The sequence below is a fragment of the Panthera pardus genome, unplaced genomic scaffold (assembly GCF_024362965.1).
Source record: "Panthera pardus isolate Hobbes unplaced genomic scaffold, ASM2436296v1 HiC_scaffold_22, whole genome shotgun sequence".
Classification (NCBI taxonomy): domain Eukaryota; kingdom Metazoa; phylum Chordata; class Mammalia; order Carnivora; family Felidae; genus Panthera; species Panthera pardus.
This window is the reverse complement of record NW_026526788.1, coordinates 46,574,468-46,593,416: the sequence shown is the minus strand read 5'-3', so window position 1 is coordinate 46,593,416 and position 18,949 is coordinate 46,574,468. Positions and strand designations below refer to the sequence as shown.

The 18,949-nt window shown below is 50.0% G+C and overlaps 1 protein-coding gene across 7 annotated transcripts in view; it reads right to left on the bottom strand.

Moving 5' to 3' along the window:
- Positions 1–5,953: 5,953 nt before the first annotated feature.
- The window catches only part of CUNH10orf71 (chromosome unknown C10orf71 homolog), a 29,115-nt gene continuing 16,119 nt past the window's right edge, over positions 5,954–18,949 (bottom strand). For 5 of the 7 annotated variants that reach the window (XM_053909689.1, XM_019444899.2, XM_053909690.1 and 2 more), the window contains 2 exons: positions 15,528–15,631; positions 5,954–11,066 (listed from right to left, as the gene is read on the bottom strand). In XM_053909689.1, coding sequence (XP_053765664.1) covers positions 6,663–10,916 — 4,254 coding nt within the window. In that variant the 5' untranslated portion in view covers positions 10,917–11,066; positions 15,528–15,631 and the 3' untranslated portion in view covers positions 5,954–6,662. Of the gene's footprint in view, positions 11,067–11,302; positions 13,186–15,118; positions 15,282–15,527; positions 15,632–18,949 lie in introns of those variants that run through there. The other 2 variants (XR_008424861.1, XR_008424860.1) reach the window with 2 other exon arrangements.

Here is an 18,949-nt window from a genome sequence, read left to right as displayed (position 1 = left end):
TGGATCAGGGTGGGGCATTAGGTCTTTGGATTCCCTCTGGGGAGGGTGGTTTGGAAGGGGTCTGTGTGAGGAGTGGGGGCAGAGAGGGGGCTCTAATAGTAGTCAGGGTGAGGGGTAGTGGTGGGACGCTGACGAATGGTGCATATTGACAGAGGCCTGGAGATAGAGTGGATGGGTTTGAGGTCTGATTGAATTGGGGGCAGGAGATTGGGAGCAGTGCGGATGGGGCCTGTGGCTTGGGCCACCAGGAAGTCAGCAATGTGGCTCTAAGCTGGGGAGGCAGGAATGGGGGAGAGCCCTGGAGTTTTTTCTTCATCCATTTTTCTCTTTGGAGTCAGGGATAGTTGCACTGCTATCATCAGAGTGTGGGTCTGAGTGGGCTCCCATCCCTTCACGATTTGGGCCACAGTCCCGAATTCTGCCTTCTCTGGTCCCTGTGCCTTTGTCTCCAGGAGAAGGTGGAGCCCAGTCTGTTTTTGTCCCCATGGGGGGCATGGTTTCCTTTAAATGCCATCGCTGTTCTGGGGCCTCAAGGTGAATGGGATGTCTGTGCTGGTCAAAAGGCTTTATGTTTTTGTTCTGTTCTTTAATCCATGACAAAATATACACACCATCACATTTACCATTTTAACCATTTTTAAGTGTACATTTAAGTACATTCACCACCAACCATCTCCAGACCTTTTTGATCCTCCCCAGTTGGAACTCTGCAGCCAATAAACATCAACTCCCCATCCTCCCTCCCCCGGCTCCTGGCAACCGCCATTCTACTTTCTGCCTCTATGAATTTGATTATTCAGGTGCCTCATAAAAGTGGAATCATACAGTATTTGTCCATTTGTGACTGGCTTCTTACACATTGCATAATGTCTTCAAGGTTCATCCTTATAGGCTGTATCAGAATTTCTTTCCTTGTTAAGGCTGAATAATATTCCATTGTATGGATATACTACATTTTGTCCATCTGTTGACTGACATTTGGGTTGCTTCTAGCTTTCGGCTCTTGTGAATAAAGCTGCTATGAACATGAGTGTGCAAATATCTGTTTGCGTCCTTGCTTTCACTTCTTTTGTGCATATGCCTGAGAGTGGAATTTCTAGATCATCTGGTAATTCTATGTTTAGCTTTTTGAGTAACCTTCATTCTGTTTTGTTTTGTTTTGTTTTTTACTGGGGCCACGCCATTTTATATTCCTACAAGCAATGGACAAGGGTTCCGATTTTTCCACAGCCTTGCCAATGCCTTTTTTTTTTTTTTTTTAATATTAGCGATCCTAAGGGATATGATGTGATACCTCTTTGTAGTTTTGATTTACACTTTCCTCAAGAATAGTGATGTTGAGCACTGGTCAAAAGATTTCCATCAGAAGGTACCCACGTTCTGGGAAATCAGCAAACTTGGCAGAAGAGATATGGTGGATGTATGGGGGTCACGACAGGTGGGGAGGCCATTGAAATCACATTGCCTGGTGCAGTGATTGCCTGGCTGGACAGAGGGCCCTCCATATACTCCTAACACAGCACACAACTGGCTAGCAGCTCAAGGAAGAGCAAGATGGGGGCTCCACTAATGGGAGTGTTGACTAAGAGTCTCTGCTAGAAGCAGACCATTTGGTTAGTTCTTGACTTGGCTTGCTGGCACTTTCCATTTTGATCAGCAGGGAAGAAAGAGCTGCTGAACGCATAGGAATGCAGAGTGAGACTGACCATGTCATCTAGAGTTTGTAAATGTGAAAGAAGAGTACATCAGCCCCAAATTTTCCAAATCCAGGGGAAAATATAGGACTGACCACAGAAAACAGGATGGCAGGCACCAACAATGTCACTTGGCAAATTATGAAGGGGGGGGAGTGGTGAGAGGGCTCTAAAGAGAGCAAGGGGCATCTCCGAGCTCAGGAAGAATGGCAACGAGAGATGGAGGTCAGGGCTGGGACCCAGGAGGAGCTTGAGAACAATGTTGGGACAGTGAAAGGGCTTACAGATGAAACTGCATTTGGATGAATGATGAACACAGCAAGGCTGGCTTTGCTTGGGGGTGATAATGTGCATAGCACCTTAATCCTCCATTATCTCCTTGTGTAGTGAGGTCACCGGCTTCACCATGCTGGAAGGGAGCCCTCGCTCCCCACAATGCCCCTCTTCCTCTCTTCTGAGAAGATCAGTCTATGGCTGCCTTTCAGAGCTTCTGGGCATGCCTGGGCCTGGCTCTGGGCAGGGCTGGTGGATGCATGGACAGTGCTAGAACTGGCTGTGCCTTTGCCTGTCCTCAGTTTTCCTCCTGGAGGAGTGTCTCTGTGTCCTCCCTGCCCATAGGCAAACCCAGATGTGTCCTTCCTCCTCAGATTCCTCCACTGAAGGGTCTCCACTGGCTGGAACTCTGGGCCTGGGCAGCTCCAGGCCATTCGTGTGGGAAACCTGCGTTTATGAATCAGGGTATAGCAGAATCTCCTGGGGAGCTTCTCCATTTACAACTGTCCTTTTCCCACACCTAGAGTGTCCGATGAGGGGAGTCAGCAGTGGAGCCGGAACTGTCTGGCTAACAGTTGCCTGGGTGATGGAAAAGCCCAGACAGGCTTAGGCTTCCTTCCTGAGAGCCGGCAGGTGAGGGAGAGAAGCACTACCAGAATGCAGTGATGGATCCATGTGGAGTCCCAATGCAGGGAGGAGGCCTCTGCTCGGATGGCCCTGCTATGGTGGTACTAAGGACAGGTAAGCAGATGGTGACAGGCTCCGGTGACAGGGCCCGGAGCTCTCTCTGCTTAACTGGGACTACATATCCGCATGGTGTAGAAGGTCCACACAAGACAACTGTGTGTAACATTGTGGTGTTATCTGGGTCAAAGCGCTTTCCACATGCGTAGAATTTGGGTTTTGCCTACAGCTCCTCTTGCAAATACCAAAGTCTCACTCATATCTTTCACTCCTGGGGGCACCCCCTGTTTAGACTTTAGACTCATGACATTGTTATACGGGAGCCCCACATGCAGCCTGCGGTCTCAAAAGATGTCATTAGGACCCATCTGACATTGAATCCATCCCTGTCTTAGAAAAGGGTTCACTAGCTTCTGTGGCACATTTCCGGTGACGGGGAGCTTTGTGCCCCCCAAGCCACTCTAGCCATGTGGAGGCTGTAGTTAGGAGACATGCCCTTCTTGTAGTGGGTGTGAACCAGCCTCCCTGCAACTCTCCCACCCGACGTGTAAGGCTCTCTTCCCGTGCCCATGGCAAAGTTGTAGATATGAGGGCCTGGATGCATGTCCCTGAAATCTTTCCTTTCTGGGCCAGAGGCTCCTAACACTTTTCAAATTTTAATGTGCAAATGAATAACCGGGGAATCTCGTGGAAATGCAGACCGAGCTTCTGGGTTTCTAACAAGCTCCCTGGTAATGTGGAGACTGCCGATCCATTGGCCACACTTAGAGAAGCGTGAGTGGGGTGTCCACCCAGTAAGAGTGAGAGCGACCTGAGTTCCTGGCTTGACTCCCTCCCTCAGTGACTGTGTGACTTTGGGAAGTTACTCAACATCTCAGTGCCTTTGCTTCCTTTATGGTAATATGAGGCTAATGAGGGTACCTCTCCTAGGTCTGTTGAGGATGAAGGCCAGTCTCAAAGCTCCTGGCTCCAGGGCTGGCACATGCCATGTGGTTGACAATGTGAACCCTTGGTCACTTTCCACTGAATAGCCCCAGGACCTTTGATTGTTCCCTTGAGGTACTCTACATCTGTGTACCTTTACCAGAAACATGTAGAGGGGCCAAAACTCATAGGAGGGCCCGTGCACTAAATAGAAGATGTAGGCATGGCCTTGACCCACAATTTCTACAAATAATATGTTTTCACAATTCTCACCACTGCTCTATTAAACACAGTGGTAGAAATAATGGTTTTTCTGGGCAACTCAGAGGAGTGAAATATTAATTCAGAAGCTGAAGGGACATATCAACAAAGGTCTATCCTCTGAGGCTACACTGGTTTCATTCCTGTGTTGGTTAAAAATGCTAAGTAACAATTAGCTAAATCATTGTACGTTGGTATGGTAAGGGAAGTCTATTAGTATTTAACAAATGTCATCTTTGTTTGCTAGATAAAAACTGGGAAGTTCTGGTGTCTTCAAAAGCTGATGTATTACTTGGTGTTTCCTAACTCAGTGTAGGTGCCGTTTCCTGTAGGAAACCCCTTTTCTTCCCAGGCTGAGTTAAGTGCTCCTCAGACCACCTTATTAAATTACTTACCACACTGGACTATAATTATCTTTCTTCTCTGTTAGATTTTACCAGATCTTATTATCATGGTATATCTTTAGTGTCCAGTGAAGTGCTTGGCATAGGGTGGGAACTCTAAAAATGTTTGTAAAAGGGGGGCGGGAGGAAAATAGAGAGAAAGAGAGAGAAAAGGAAGGAAGGGAGGAAGAGAGGGAAAAAGAAAGGAAGAGAGGGAAGGAGGGAGGGAGGAAGGAAGGAGGAGAACGGCATTTACAACTGAGTTGGTCTTCGTTGACTTTTGTCCCTCGGAAGCATTACCTGCTTCTTAGCAATATAGGCACCTTGCTGTAAGTGATGGAGGCCCTCCTTCTGGCTGACCTGCTGGGGAGCCAGGTGTCCAAGGAATCCCTGCTCTCTGTGTGCATGTTGCATGCTGCCAAACACCCTGTTCCTTTTGTGCATTCATAGGGAAGTTGACCTTGATCCCTAAATATCTACCTTTATGCTTTTAGCTCCATCAGTAGCCCTGCTTATATTGTTTCTAAGACAGAAGATGGCTGCCTCGCCAAACATAAGCTCCCCTCGAGAAAAGTATATTTTTCCTTGTGGGGACGTCGTTACTACCACTATGGTTGTTTTTTAATTAAGGGACTCTACTTTTTTGGGGCAATTCTTTTCCTGGACCCTGAGAATTCTAAGATGAGGTATCACTTTCCATGTTTGAGTAAGAGGAAAGCAAGGTGAGGGGATGCTTGGCCCTGGTGGCAGAGCCAAGATTGCAGCTCGTTCTTCTCACTGGCATCCCAGTGGGTGACTCCTGGGAACCACACTTCTCGGACAGCAGCCTGCCTGTGTCCCTGCCTAAGCATCTGGTTGACTCACCGCGGCCCTGAGCTGGGGGACTTGTGTAGTATTTGCCCAGTGAAATTAAGGTGTGGCCGTACTTATTGGGAAAACAAACGGGTATAAGATCCCGAGTCCAAATCGTGATCAGGAATATGCTCAGAGTCCTTGTATCTGTGCGAGTCCGGGACTTGGTGAGCTCTGTGCCTTCCCGTCTGTTTCCAGCCCGGAAACAGCTATCTTTGCCAAAAGAACCAGGATGATGCGTTTTGTGGGGTCCCCTGGGATGTGGGCAGCATAGTCCCGACAGCTGCCTTGACAGCTGTCCTTTCTAAACAGAGAGGGAGACGTGTTTGCTCCCGTATTTCCCATAGCACAAGAATTACATTGCTTCAGCAGATGCTCTGGGTGGAAGTCTGTGGGGACAGGCCTGCTTTCCTTCTTAGCACAGTTGCCCGCAGTGGGCATCGGCTCACAGACTCTCTCTATTCTCAGAAGTACAGAGACAGTTATTGTATTTTGCTCCCCTGACCTGATTCACATACTTCCCTCCACATCCCCAAAGGCCAGGGAGTCGGGGAAATGCAATTTCCTTTTGAGTACAGGGCACAGGCACTGGTCACTAGATTGGGACAGCTAGGGCCTGACTCAGTTCCTTGGGCCAGCCTTGATGGTGGGCTTGGGTCTTCCTCCTCTTTGTCTCCCAACAGGAATGGAGAGCCTGGCCCCAAGATGGCATGGACAGGTGCCGAGGGCTCAAGGAGAGACACCGGGACCGTGGTGGGTGCCAAAGCTGCTCTGTTCAGACACGAAGCCCCTGCGTCCCGGTGGTGATGGAAGGCCTGGGAGGCACAAGGCACTTTACTCACCGGTGGAGACCCACCCCGACCCAGAGAAGAGAGACAGGAGTCCAGGACAGAATCACATCTGCAAACGTGTTTCACTTTTTAAAAGGTAGCCTTTTGTCGATCAGAAAATAGCCTTCAGAGGAAAGCTTCCTCAGTAAAGAAAACCCATTCTATCCAGATAAACATTTCTGCAAGATTGCCTTGGGTCAGTCCTCAGCCATCTCTGCCTGCAGTGAGCTGGAAATGGCTGCTGTGTTGGAGCGAGGGTGGAGTTGTTGTCTATACCACGCTGGACCTGGAGGGGCTGGGCTGGGTGGTCTGTTTGCGGGCAGGGCTCAGCTCAGCGCAGTGCAGTGATTCTGGGGGCCTTGGGAGTTTGCTCACTGCATGAGCCAGCCCTTGAGAAGAAGAAGGTGGGCAGCTGGGGCAGAGCAGCCATTAGGAATCCTCTGGACCCGCCCCAGGGGCATAGCCAGAGGAGGCCAGGGACTAAGGGAGGGGAAGAGAGAGGGGGTCAGTGGAGCAGATCCAGGATCTGGGAAGGGGCTTGGGAGGGACCCGGTCATGCAAATAGCACCTTCCCAGGGAGAGAAGCCCTTCAGGTGGGGTTTTCTCAGAATCCCTACTTCCTTTGGGAATTTAGGGATCTCACATGGCTAAGTATGTGTTGGTGTGTGTGTGTGTGTGTGTGTGTGTGGATTGTTTGGGGAAAGGGGAAGTAAGTTCTTCTGGGTTTATCTGGGGGCGGGGAGGTTAATCAGATGCAATTCTCAAGAAATGCCTTCTGTGGCGAAGTCCTCTAGGTCGTTGGTGGAGATGATGCCCAGGCGTGGGGCATCTCCCCCCTCCTCCCCCAGGCTTGGGGAAGGAGCATCAGGGCGCTGGCCTGCAGAGTGCCGGGTGGGGTCGCCTCGAGGCCTAGGGCCCAGCTGAAGCTGCAGGCCGGCCTCTCGGGCCCTCCGGGGCCCGGGCCCAGCTGCCTCGGTGGTGTGAGGGCCCTGATTTAGGAAGGTGGGGGCAGACAGCTGAGAGGAGCAGCGCAGAGGCATCAAGGCCGTCACGGGCAGGGGCCGAAAGTGGGGGTACAGCATGTAGGGAGCATCCGGAGTGTCTGGCGGGGGTGGCTCCGGGGAGCCCCCCTCTGAGGTTGGGATGGAGACCTTGACGTATTTGCCCGTCTCGGGGTCATAGAAGGTCTTGATTCTCACCTGGAGTGGCAGATCGAAGACAAAGTACTCTCCAGATTGGGGGTCTTGGAGAACCTTCTGGGTGGCAGGGTAAGGGGGCAGGGGAGTAAGGGACTGGGATCCCCCAGGCTGCCTCCTGATGGGCTCTGAGAAGGCAGACACTGAGTGGCGGTGGATGGGAGGGGGCAGGGAGCGGACCCCGGGGCACCTGGGTCGGGGCCTCTCTCCGGGGGCTGGTGGCCCTCGTTCAAGGTCCTCCAGGCACGGCTTTTCTTCCAGGGGTTCGCCATGCTTTTCTTGCAGTTGGTCGGTCTTCCTCCTCTTGCTGGCCAGCTTTTTTGCCCGCCGCAGGGCCTTCTCTGTTTTGGGTGGGACTGCAGGAGGCTTGCTGGCCGCCCTCTCCAGTGGGGCGGGAAGTTCTGGTTTCTCAGGGAGGCCTGCTGAGCCGGCGGCCGCGTCCAGCACCAAGCCTCTTGGAGAAAGTGTCCTGAGGTCTTCTGCAGGTGGCTCAAGTTGGGGGTCCGAGCCAGCCTCCCACGTGAGGGCGTGGGTCAGGTCCTCCCTGCGGGCCACCCTGGCAGAGTGGGGGCTGGCCCAGGGACTGGTGTGGGGAGGCTCCCCCGGCAGCAGGCCCAGCTCGCTGGGGGCCTGGGAGGCATCGTCCCAGACGCTGCTGGCGGCAGGGGAGCACGCGCTGCTCTCATCCGGGGAGCTGGCATTGGGGGAAGTTGCCATCTCACCGGGGACCAGTCTTCTCCCCGGGGGCCCTGCTCGGGGTGTAGATAATAAGTGACTTTTGAAATCTTGTGTGTGCTCTTCCCAGCAGGTTCCCGGCTGCTGTGGGGGTGGCTGGTCTTCCAGGTCGCCCTCAGGCAAAGCGATGGTGGGGATGCACCTTGGAGCATCTAGCTTCCCCTGGACTGTGCAGCTGTTCTTGCCATCGTTTGCCACAACTCGACGTGCAGCCTCTGGGGGTGGCTTCAGCCCTTCAGCCTCTGCCACGAGTGGAGGAGATGCGATGTTCCCCGTTGGGGCTGGCACCTGCCCGTGGTCCTCTGTGCTCTCCCAGGCCATGTGCTTCAAGTGTGTGCCCTGCGTGTTAGCGGCTGTAGGCGTGTTGGCCACTTCCTGGCTCTCAGGGCCACAAAGACCAGCCTCTTCTCCCCAGCCTGGCTTTGGCAGGTCTTCCTCTTTGTGGCCGCTGCCCAGAGGGTCCTCTGATGACATGGCCCTCAGGAGGGGCAACATGATGGGTTTTATCACGGGGGTGGCCCTGAGGGTGTTGTCTTTAATTGCAAACAGTTTGTGCTTGTTCATAGTGGAAGATGGCGAGGGGGTAGGGTCTCTGGTTGTATCCTTACTTCCCGCGATCCAAGTGCCTCTGAAGTTGGCTTCCTCTCTCGATGCCTTCCTGGGTCTACATCCAGACGAGCTTTCCCCTTCTTGCGACGATGCCCCCTGGCTGTGCTCCTGCACGCACACCTGCCCGTTACTTAAGGCACTGTGCTGTGTCTCGTCTTTCCCTATTGCTTTCTCCTTCTCGTCCTTCTGACTGTCACCTGCACTTACGTCATTCCTCCTGTCTTCCTGCTGGCTCTCCGTGAACCACGTCTTCTGCTGGTCCTCAAAGGAGGCAAAGGACTGGTCTGAAGAGCTGGTGCTGAATTTGGCCTTACCTTTGAAGCATGGCATGAAATCCGATTGGCTGTCACTGTAAAACACATCTTCTTCCTCGGGAGAGAGAGGCCCTGGGGAGAATTTCTGGTTGAAGTTTGGATTCTGAAGTCCTGCCTCTCTCTCGGGTTCTGTCTCTTGAGACACAGATCTCAAGAACCCCTTTTCTAGGCTGGGAGTCTTTGGTTTCTCTGCAGCCTTCCCTGCCTCAGGCTCTCTACTGCAAAGCCGCAGAGACAGGTGCTTCCTGGGGCACTGTTCCCTCGACTCTGGACACTTCCCAGACCTGGTGGTGCCCATTTCCGGTTCTCCGTCGTCCTTCTCATAGCTGTTCCTGTCAGCTCCCTCCCCGTTGATGGAGAAGGGGGCTTGGGTGATGGCTGGAGGTGAGTTAAGAGTTAGATAGTTGTCCACAGAGGCTGTACCAGGGTCAGCTTTAGGGTCCATCTGGGTACTGATGTGTGACACAGAAGGGGCATCAGCTGCCCTTTCCTTAGAAAGCTCATTTGGAGGGCTCTCCTCAAGCCCATTGGGAAGGATGATCCCATTGCTCACGGGTTCTTGCTTGCCCCTGGTTTTCTCCTCGAGGCCTTTCGAGAGAGGTGAGGGACTATATGTGCTCTTGACACGCTTCCGTACATCCTTCAGGTTGAACAGCAGGCTAGGGGCTTTGGATTTGTAGCTGTCCCGAGACTGACATTCACTGGGTTCCTTCTCTTGGTACCCGTTTAGCTGTCCTGAGGGTGATGGGGTTATCTCCACCGGCTGGCTGTCAGATGGCTCCAGGATATTCTTGGTGGGTATGATGGGGGTCAGAAGCTTACTGATGTTGAAAGGAGGGCTGTAATGCTCGTTGGGGTCCATGGGCATGTCAAGAGCCTCGTTTTCTGGAAACTGTCCCTGGGGATTGTGCTTTGTGTACAAGGCTGGGCCTCTTCTGGTGGCCTGCTTCTTCTCTTCCGATGCATCTTGTAGACTTTCCTTCTTTCCTTTGCCGGACTTTGGTTTCCTCCATGGTGGCTGGGTGGGCTTCCCCTGAAGGTCGGGCTGGGAGCTAGAATTTCCCTCTGTACCGAATACCTGGGGCCCCGAATCCCGAGGTCCCCAGGGTCCCGATGCAGAGAGAGCCCCTGCTGCCAGCCTGCTCTCCTCCTGACTGCAGCTGGCCCGGGCCTGGCAGGGGGAGACTTTGTGCTCAGAGGCCGGGGGCTCTTTTAACAAGGGCGTGTTCTCGTAATGCTTGGGGGCTTTGCTTTCTGGGACAGGGTCAGCAGCCTCCTTTCTCTCGGGCAGCCGCGGTTGGTGGGCATTCCACGACTCAAAAGCACTGTTTTCACTATGAAGAAAGGTCCCTTTGCGAGGCCACTCCTTACCTCTTCCAGACTCGCCCTTGGATGGCTTGTGGGGAGGAGAGGGGAACTTTGACTCAAACGCATTGGCTGCGTTTTCAGATGTTGGGAGGAAGCTGCTGGAGCTGTGACAGGCCATCTCGGGGTTCTTGGGGGACTCCTGCTCTCCGTGCTTCTTGCCAGGCTGGTGGCTACTCTGATGGGCTCCAGAGACTTCAGCGGGCACCCTCCTGACAGTCAGAAAGGCAGAATCGAAGCAGAAGTTGACGCCACTTTCTGGAAGAGGAGCAAATTTGGGGGGGTTCTTGAGAGCCGGGGGCTTACTGGTTGGGGGCCTGCTGTCACAGCGTTGGCTCTCAGTCCTGTCAAAAGACTTAATTAGCGATGACACTTTAGAAACAGGCTTGTTGCTGCTCCTCAGGCCGGAAACTGGCACCTCCAGTCTCCTCTGGGCTGGCGTCAGTGGGGGGCTGCTTTTGGGATACTTCTCCTCCCCTTGAACGTACTTGGGTAGCTGCTGGAACGTGGCTGCCCAGCCCGAATGCTCGGTGCCTTGTGACGGTAACTGGCTCCAAATACCGCTTTTCCTGTGGGTGTGGCTCACCGTTCCCTGGTGAAGACTCCCAAACACCTGGCGGGTGATATCCGGGGACAGGGTCAGGTCGGAGTCGTGGAAGGATGTGTCCTCTGAGATGCACAAGCTTCGGAACGCCCGGTCTGTGAGGCTGCTCACCTCCCTGTCTGCATCGTCCAGCACACTGCCGATGCTCGAGGAGTCGCTGAACCCGTCCGTGCACTTCTTATTTCCCTGCATCGTCCGCCAGCTAGGAAGACTGTCCCCCGGTCAGCCAGCTGGTGCCTCTGGGTGACGGTTCTAGAGGGGTTAGATGCAGCCCTCTTTCCACAAAACTAGACCTTCCTGGTGACCAGACGCAATTGCAAAGTGGGATTTTTTTTTTTTTCTCTGCAAAAGAAAGACGTGCAGGGTATGAACAGGCTATCCGACTTAGCGGCTCCCTGTGAGAGTACACACTGGTCCAGATGGGTAATGGTGCCTGTGGTGGTTAATTTTATGTGTCATCTTGGCTGGGCCCTCGTGCCCAGTTTTTGGTTAAACACATCTAGATGTTGCTATGAAAGTAATTTTAAGATGTAATTAACATTTAAATCAATAGACCTTGGAAAAAGCAGATTACTTGCTCTCCATGCTGCGGGTGAGCAGCATCTCAAAGACTGAGCTCCCCAGAGGAAGGGAGGATTCAGCCCCCAGTCCTTGGACTGCGGCTGCAACACTGACTCCCCCCTGGGTCTCCAGCCTGCCCCGCAGATGTCAGACCTGTCAGCCCCCATCACTGCAAGAGCCAGGTCCTTAAAATAAATCTCTTTCTGTATGTGCACATCCTATTGGTTCTGCTCCTCTGGGGAACCCTGCCCAAGACAATGTCTAAAGTTCAGATGTGTCATTTTTGCAGAGAGGTCTTCCCTGACATTCCATGGGGGTGTCCCCTCCCCACTTTCTCTCACAGTACCTGGTTCATCCTCTTTGTGGTACTGAGCATAATCTAAAGTTAAGTTGCCCATCCCATCATTATACTGTAAGAGCCAGGAGCTCAGGAGCCGCTAGACTGTCTGTCTGCTCATTGAACTTGTCCTGGAGCCACCCCAAGAGGGCACAATCCCCAAGAGCCTGCATCACCTGGGTCCCTCAACTCTCCGACTTGCCCTTGGGTGTGACCATTGGGAGATGCTGGGTGCAGCCTGGAAAGACCTAGAATCCCTGGCATTTCTCCCCCATCCCTGATTCTGGCTATGGTGTGGGGTCTTGGCAATTCTGCAGTCCTCCCTCGCTATGGCCCCTCCCCTGGCCTCGGTCTCTTTCTGGGCCTAGCAACACTGCTCCCCTTCTCCCTGGGGGCTCCCGGGGGCGGGGAGGATGTCTCCCATTCCTCCTGAATAGCTCCACGTGCTGGGGTCTCCCGAATTCTTATGGCCTGTTATGGTCCCTTCATTAGATTTTCTTCTTTTTTTAAAAAAAATGTGGTGAAACATACAGGACATAAAATTTACCAACGTAAGCACTCTAAGTGCACAGTAGTATTAAGTACGTTCATACTGGTGCAACCACCATTCCTCTCCAGAACTTTTTACAACATCCCAGACTGAAACTCTGTACCTGTTAAATGCCAACTCCACTCCCCACTCCCCCCTACTGCCGACCTCAGCCCTGGCAGCCACTATTTTCTGTTTCTATGAATTCGATTACTCTAGGCACCTCATACGAGTGGAATCACACCGTATTTGGTTTTTTATGGCTGGCTGATTCACTTAGCAGAATGTCCTCAAGGATCATCCATTTCCATCCTGTTTCCCCGCCTTTTTAAGGCTGAATAGTATTCCCGTGTCATCACATCCTTGCCAGCACTTGTTAGTTTCTGTCTCTCTCTCTCTCTCTCTCTCTCTTTTTTGTAGTAGCCATCCTAATGGGTGTGGGGCTGTACCTTGCATTTCCTTCTGGGTCCTGTCTGAGATGCTGCTTCCGCTGGGGACCCTGGCCACTTCTCCCGAGGTACATACTTACGCTGCCTGGAACACGCCTGGCCCAGGCAGGAGAAAAGTCAAGGAGCACATGACAAGTCAGCTAAAGTAGCAAGTGTAGACCCTAGCATGGGCCCAAGTGGTGGGCATTTGGGACGGTGAACATCTGGCAGGGTGCTCTAAGTTGTCAGCTGACAGATGACACTGTCACACAGTGGCTTCCTTCCCATTGGCAGTAGAAGCTGGCAAGGCTGAATTCTTCCCTCCTTGGCTGGCTGGTTGGAAGGATAACACTGCCAGGGCTTTAGGGGACGGAACATGAAGATGCTTCCATCAGGGAGGTAGGGCCTGCACACCTTGTGTCCCTGTCCTGTCCTGGCCCCACGTGGGGGACAGTGCACGAGGTGTCATGCCCAGGCCTGAGGCTGCTGGGCCAGCAGCATTGTGTTTCAGTCCTGGAGGCCAGCCTTCTTTGGGGCTTTTTGTTTCCTGTGTCTCGACCACAGCCCTCCGGTGGGTTTCCAGTGTTGACTCATTGGCAGGCAGACCTGGTTTTATGAATGGGAGAACTGAGCGGGCTGTGCTGGAGAGAGGAAGGACCACAAATTTTAGCAAACCCCCAATTCACTCTGCAAAAGCCTCTAATGACGTGCTCCTCAGCCCTGCCTTGAAAATCAGGGCTGCTTCTCCCAGAAAGCATATTACAGGCCTTTTAGGGGGCAGAGGACATCTGCCTCAGCCCTCGGGCCCTGCTGGCTGGCCAGCCTCACTCCCTTCCTCACAGGCTTCCCCTTCTAGGCGGCACGCCTCTGGTCACAGGGATGGGAGCATTTGGATGTCAGGGAAAGTTCTGGCCGTTCTGATCAAAGGAACAATCCCTGTGGTCTCCACCCTGTTGACACCCTCTCTTCCTGGTCGCACGGGGACACAAATCCTGGAATGGAGTGTGTTTGTTTGCTAGAGCTGACACAACGAAGTACCACAAAGTGCTGGCTTACACAACAGAAAGTATCTCCTGGTGCTAGAGGCTGGAAGTCCCAGATCGAGGTGTCAGTCGGGTTAAGTCCTTTTGCAGGCTGCAAGGAAAGGGTCTGTTCCAAGCCGTTCTTCTTGGTTTGTAGATGCCCATCTTCTGTGTCTTCTCACTGTCTTTCCTGTGTTTCTCTCTGTCCAAACTTCCCCTTTTTATAAAAGCATCAATCCTTTAGGATTAGAGCCCACCCTAATGATCTCATCTTAACTAATTACAGCTGCCATCACCCTATTTCCAAGTAAGATCTCATTCTGAGGTCCTGGGGGTTAAGACTTCAACATGTGAAAATTTGGGGAATACAACTCAGCTCACAACACCGAGGCCTTCAGTCTGCAGTCTTGAGGAACGAGCAATGACAATTAAAGACCAATATGCTGAGGACAACCTGGTGGGCAGGACAGTCCTGGGTCATCAATGACATGGCTGAGCGGTGAGTCTGTGCCAGAAATACCTGCTCTGGATTTGTGTGATTGGGGTGGGGCGGGGGACTTTAGTGGCTTCGACCAAGGTGGGTCAAGTTTTCTGGATCTTGAGGTCCTGCCAATACAGTCAGGGAGGCTTCCGGCACCCTGAATGCTGGGGTCTTGGTCTTGGCAATGGCTGTGCTCCGTAATGGTAATACTGGGGTTTCCATACTTCCACATTTACGTGAAAATAGGACAGTAGAGATTTAAATTTAGAGTCTTAAAGTAAGCAACTCCCAGCCAATTAAATACCACCCCCATTAGCAGATATTTGTTATTTTTTGAACGCTCAGCTTCCATCCATCTCCTCTGAGTAAAAGCACTTGATAAATTTGGGGCAATTTCCTGTCTCCGCTGTGGTTAGTCTTGGTGGGGTTGAAAGTTCAAGGTGCCTGCCGAGATCTCCCCGGGTCCAGAGCAGACGTGAGACCCAGGCCAGGCCCTTTGTACTGTTTCTTCTAAAGTGATGCCAGGATGGAAATGTGCTCGAACGTTCTTTCCAGTGGCAGAGCTGTCTGCTCACTCTTGCCCAGGCTGGGACTTCACCATTCACCTGGAGTCTGCAAGGGCTCCATTTTCCTTTTAATACTCATCTATTTCAGCTGAATTTGCCCAGTTTCTGTTTCTGTTGTGCATGGCCAAAGAACTCTAATTGATTTTGGGTTGTGTCGTAATTCCACACACTAATAAAAGATGTCCACTGATATTTGGAATATTCAGAAAATACAGTAGTTTCCCCTTATCCATGAGGGATACATTCCAAGACCCCCAGTGGATGGCTGAAAACTGTGGGTGGTAGTATCGAACCCTGTCCACACTATGTTTAACCTATGATAAAGCTTACTTTATAAATCAGATGCAGGAAGAGATTAACAACAATACGATAGTATACAATAGTAAATAGAACAATTATCACAATATACTATAATAGAAGTTATGTGAATGTGGTCTCTCTCTCTCAAAATCTGACTGTACTGTACTTACCTTTCTCGTGATGATGTGAGATGATAAAATGTCTATGTGAGGAGATGGCGGGGAGTGAATGACGTGGGCACCGTGAAGTAGGGTTAGGCTATTACTGACCTTCTGACTGTATGTCAGAAAGAAGGACCATACATGCTTCCAGACCGTGGTTGACTTCAGGTGACTGAAATCGCAAAAAAGCAAAACCATGGATAAGGGGGAGCTACTGTAACCACATTTCTCCTGCCTTGGGAAGAAGAGAGGCCTTTATTCAGTTAACTTCTTCAATTCTGATTTGATTTCCCTGGCTTCAGATGGGACAGTCATAAATTTGGTTTCACCCTCCACCTCTCCCTCTCGTCTCCCGATGTCCAGTGGAGCCACCACAGCGGCTGACAACTGAAAGTGTTTCCTTGGGTTGGTTCCATACCTGTTATGGCAGTGGGGACTGCAGGTGCCTGCCTCGCTGGGTTTTAGGGTCTGTAGTTTTAAAACTTCTTCTCATGCTTGCATTCACTGTTATCATTGCCACATCTAGAAAGAAGAAAAATAATATTAGTGGACCCAACTGACCAACTGGTCAAGCACATACTGGGTGCAAAAGATGTCTTTAAATGTCAGTAAGACACTTGGCTTTGAAAGCGAACTGTCTTACTGACATTTAAAGACATATATATATATGTCTATATAATGTATGCATATATATGTGTATATATATACTATATATGCCATAATTATATTATATAGTATATAATTATATAATATATTATATAATATATAAATATATTATAATATATAATATAATATAAATGTATATATATAAATACACATGTATATGTATATATTTAATCTGCACTAGAGATTAAATATTATATATTATAAAATATTATATTAGAATATATAATATAAAATATATTATATATAATCATATATTATAATTATAATATATAATATATATGTATATATATGCATATATATGTATATATATAAATGCACATATTATGTATATATTTAATCTGCACTGGAGCTCAACAAAATTCCAGACATAGACATTTTTGGTGAAAAACAATATAGGGCCAGTATCCATACCTTCCAATATTCATTAATTCATCTCTGGTCCAAGGAATCTTCAGGAACCTGTACTAAACTGTTGGGATTTCTAATACGATTGGCGCAGTCGTGAATTATTTTTTGCTAGTCATATCTGACCAAAGGCCCTTTCCCACGTGGATTCATAACTCAGGTTTTGCAGTAAAGAGAATTGGAGTGGCAGAACTTGAATCCACTCAGCAAGCTGTAGCACGGTGTTCGATTTATTGTTGGCAGGAGGCTTGAGTATCTATTTTGACAGCTAAAAGAACCAAAAAGCTGCCCAGGAGAATTCGAAGAGTGTACAGAATAAAGTGTAAGCTAATTAAAATAAATCCATTATGCAAATTTTAAATGCAGACCATTGGGGCTTCCTCAAGACCTTCCACACCTCACAGCTCCTGGATAATTGATCTGGTCCGTGGTAGTTTATTAATAATATTAATAATCATACTAACTCAGATTTGTGGAGTACATTTCTTTGGAGGCTCACAGAGGGCTTTGTGTCTACCACCATCTGTCTGGCCTCGTCCCTGACTCCTAGGCTGTCCTTTGTCCTCACACCACGCCGGGTTCCCTATTTCAAGCTCATGCCGTATTGTCACAGGTCACATATCATAAGCCACATATCCCGGGAATTGATGGTAGCTTCATTTTCTTCTCAACTAGAAAGAAAATCCCCTGAACCCAGAAAAGAAATCTTTAAACACAGAAAAGTAAATCAATTACTTGCCTTTGTGGACTGAACTTGTCAACATGGAAGCAATGCTCAAACTAGGCATAGAAAAGAAGGAGCAAGAATGAAAGAGACATTCCACTGGAATGGAGGAGGACTGCTGACCTTGGATATTAAGACCATCTGAAAAATTCAGATTGACCCTTTTGTGTCACTAGATAGTTGGTCCATTTCATTGCCTGCCACTCCACTGAGATGCAGCTCAGAGATAAGGACGAAATCAGTCCATGTGGCATGTGGCCGAGACGTAGATGTAGAAGGGTTTGGTGACGTTTATTTTGTGAACATTTAGGGAGACTGTCACTCTGTGCTTGGATTCATGGACTCACTGTCAGTGCTGCTGAAACACACTTTTTAGAGGCTGACAAATCTGCCCCACTCACTGCTTCGGGGACTCCCTTGGGCTATGCAACATTCATTCTCAGCACCGCATTCAGGAACAGCTTGTAAAACTCAAATCTGTTCATGTCAACCTCTTTATTAGAACCCCTCAATGGTTTCCCAGTTTTCAAGAGTGAAAATCAGCCTCCTTAACAAAAAGCCTTCTTTTCCATCTTCCTCTTGAACTATTTCCCCCCACCCTCCCTTGGCTTTCCAGAGTGTGCCTCAGAGCCTTTGCACACATTGTTCCCTCTCCCTGGAATTATTTACTTTCACCTTTTCCCTATTACCTGCTTAACTCTTACATATGCTTCCGAACCCAGCTCACGGGACCCTTCAATAAGGCAGCTTCTTTAGGCTATTTTAAGTCTCCCTGTTATATGCTTTCATATCTGGCCATACCCACTCCTTTGCAGTACTTAATATAATTGTACTTAAGTAGTTAACTGGGTGATTATTATTTAATGTTTGTCTTTACTGATAACCTGGGCGCTTCTCTGTGGCTGTGTCCCTGTCTGGCTGGCTCTCCAGGCTACCCTTAGGGAGCATAGCGCACAGTGCAAGAAATATCTGGTAAATGAGTGAGCAAATCATTTTACCTCTGTCATATTATTCACACTGCTGACTGGCTTAGCAGGACTTATTTTATGGGAAGTCAATTATAATTCGATTCATTCCAGACTTATCACAAATCTCAAATTAGTGAATTTGAATTCAAGTGGATTTCATTTACTTTTTGATTCCCAGCCCTAAAATATGTAAAGTCTGCCTGTGGTAAGAGGTGGGAACAGGTGGAAGAGCTGTCTTAGAGACGGCTCCCAGGCTGGCACGCTGGAAGGCGTTCATTTGCACCATGACATATACCATTTAAGTTGGGATTGAGTTTCAGGTTAATCCGGGAGAAGTAAGAAGCAACTTCATGACCTCTCCATTTTCCCATTTGTCTTGTTAATTGCACTCAGGGCTCCAGTTGGGGGATGACTTTGATTCCCTCCGGAGGGCCAGCATCCAGTAAATATTTGTTGAGTACATTAACTGGGGTGTTGTTTACGGTCACATCACAAATAGTCATTAACTGATACATTATCTAAATCGTGGGTGCCAGCAGATGACATGTTGGCCTCTGCCCTGTGTTGTACAGGCCATCTTGGAGAACACCCACAGCACTCTGTTTTCTGGTCCTCCCGATGCTCCGCCTGCTGATGCCAGATGCTGGGAAAGCTGGCATCGGGTAGAGCGGGTTCTGCAAAGCATCAGGATGCACAAGGGGTTTGGGGTACCCCGGCAGGAAGTAGTGGACTAGACTTTCCCGTTCAGCCGCTGGGGCGGGGTAAAGGGGCTGGTGACGCATCCATCTTGAAGACTTGCTTGGTGGGGGAACTGGGGGCATGTCTGCACCCCTGTGGCCTTCAGCCTGGGAGAGTTAACACTTGAGGATGTATTTTGTTTTTTCCTTATTGCCAGGGTCATCTTTTGGGGTCAGAATACCTATCAGACAAACCACATCTGAGTGTGCATCCTCATGAATCAGCTTTTTCTCCTGACGTGCAACGAAATGCCCTCTGCACAGTCATCACTAGGTTCTGTCTCTTCTGAAATGTTTTCTCGTGTGGTGCTGTTTTCTGTGCCACACTGCAGGATGCTGT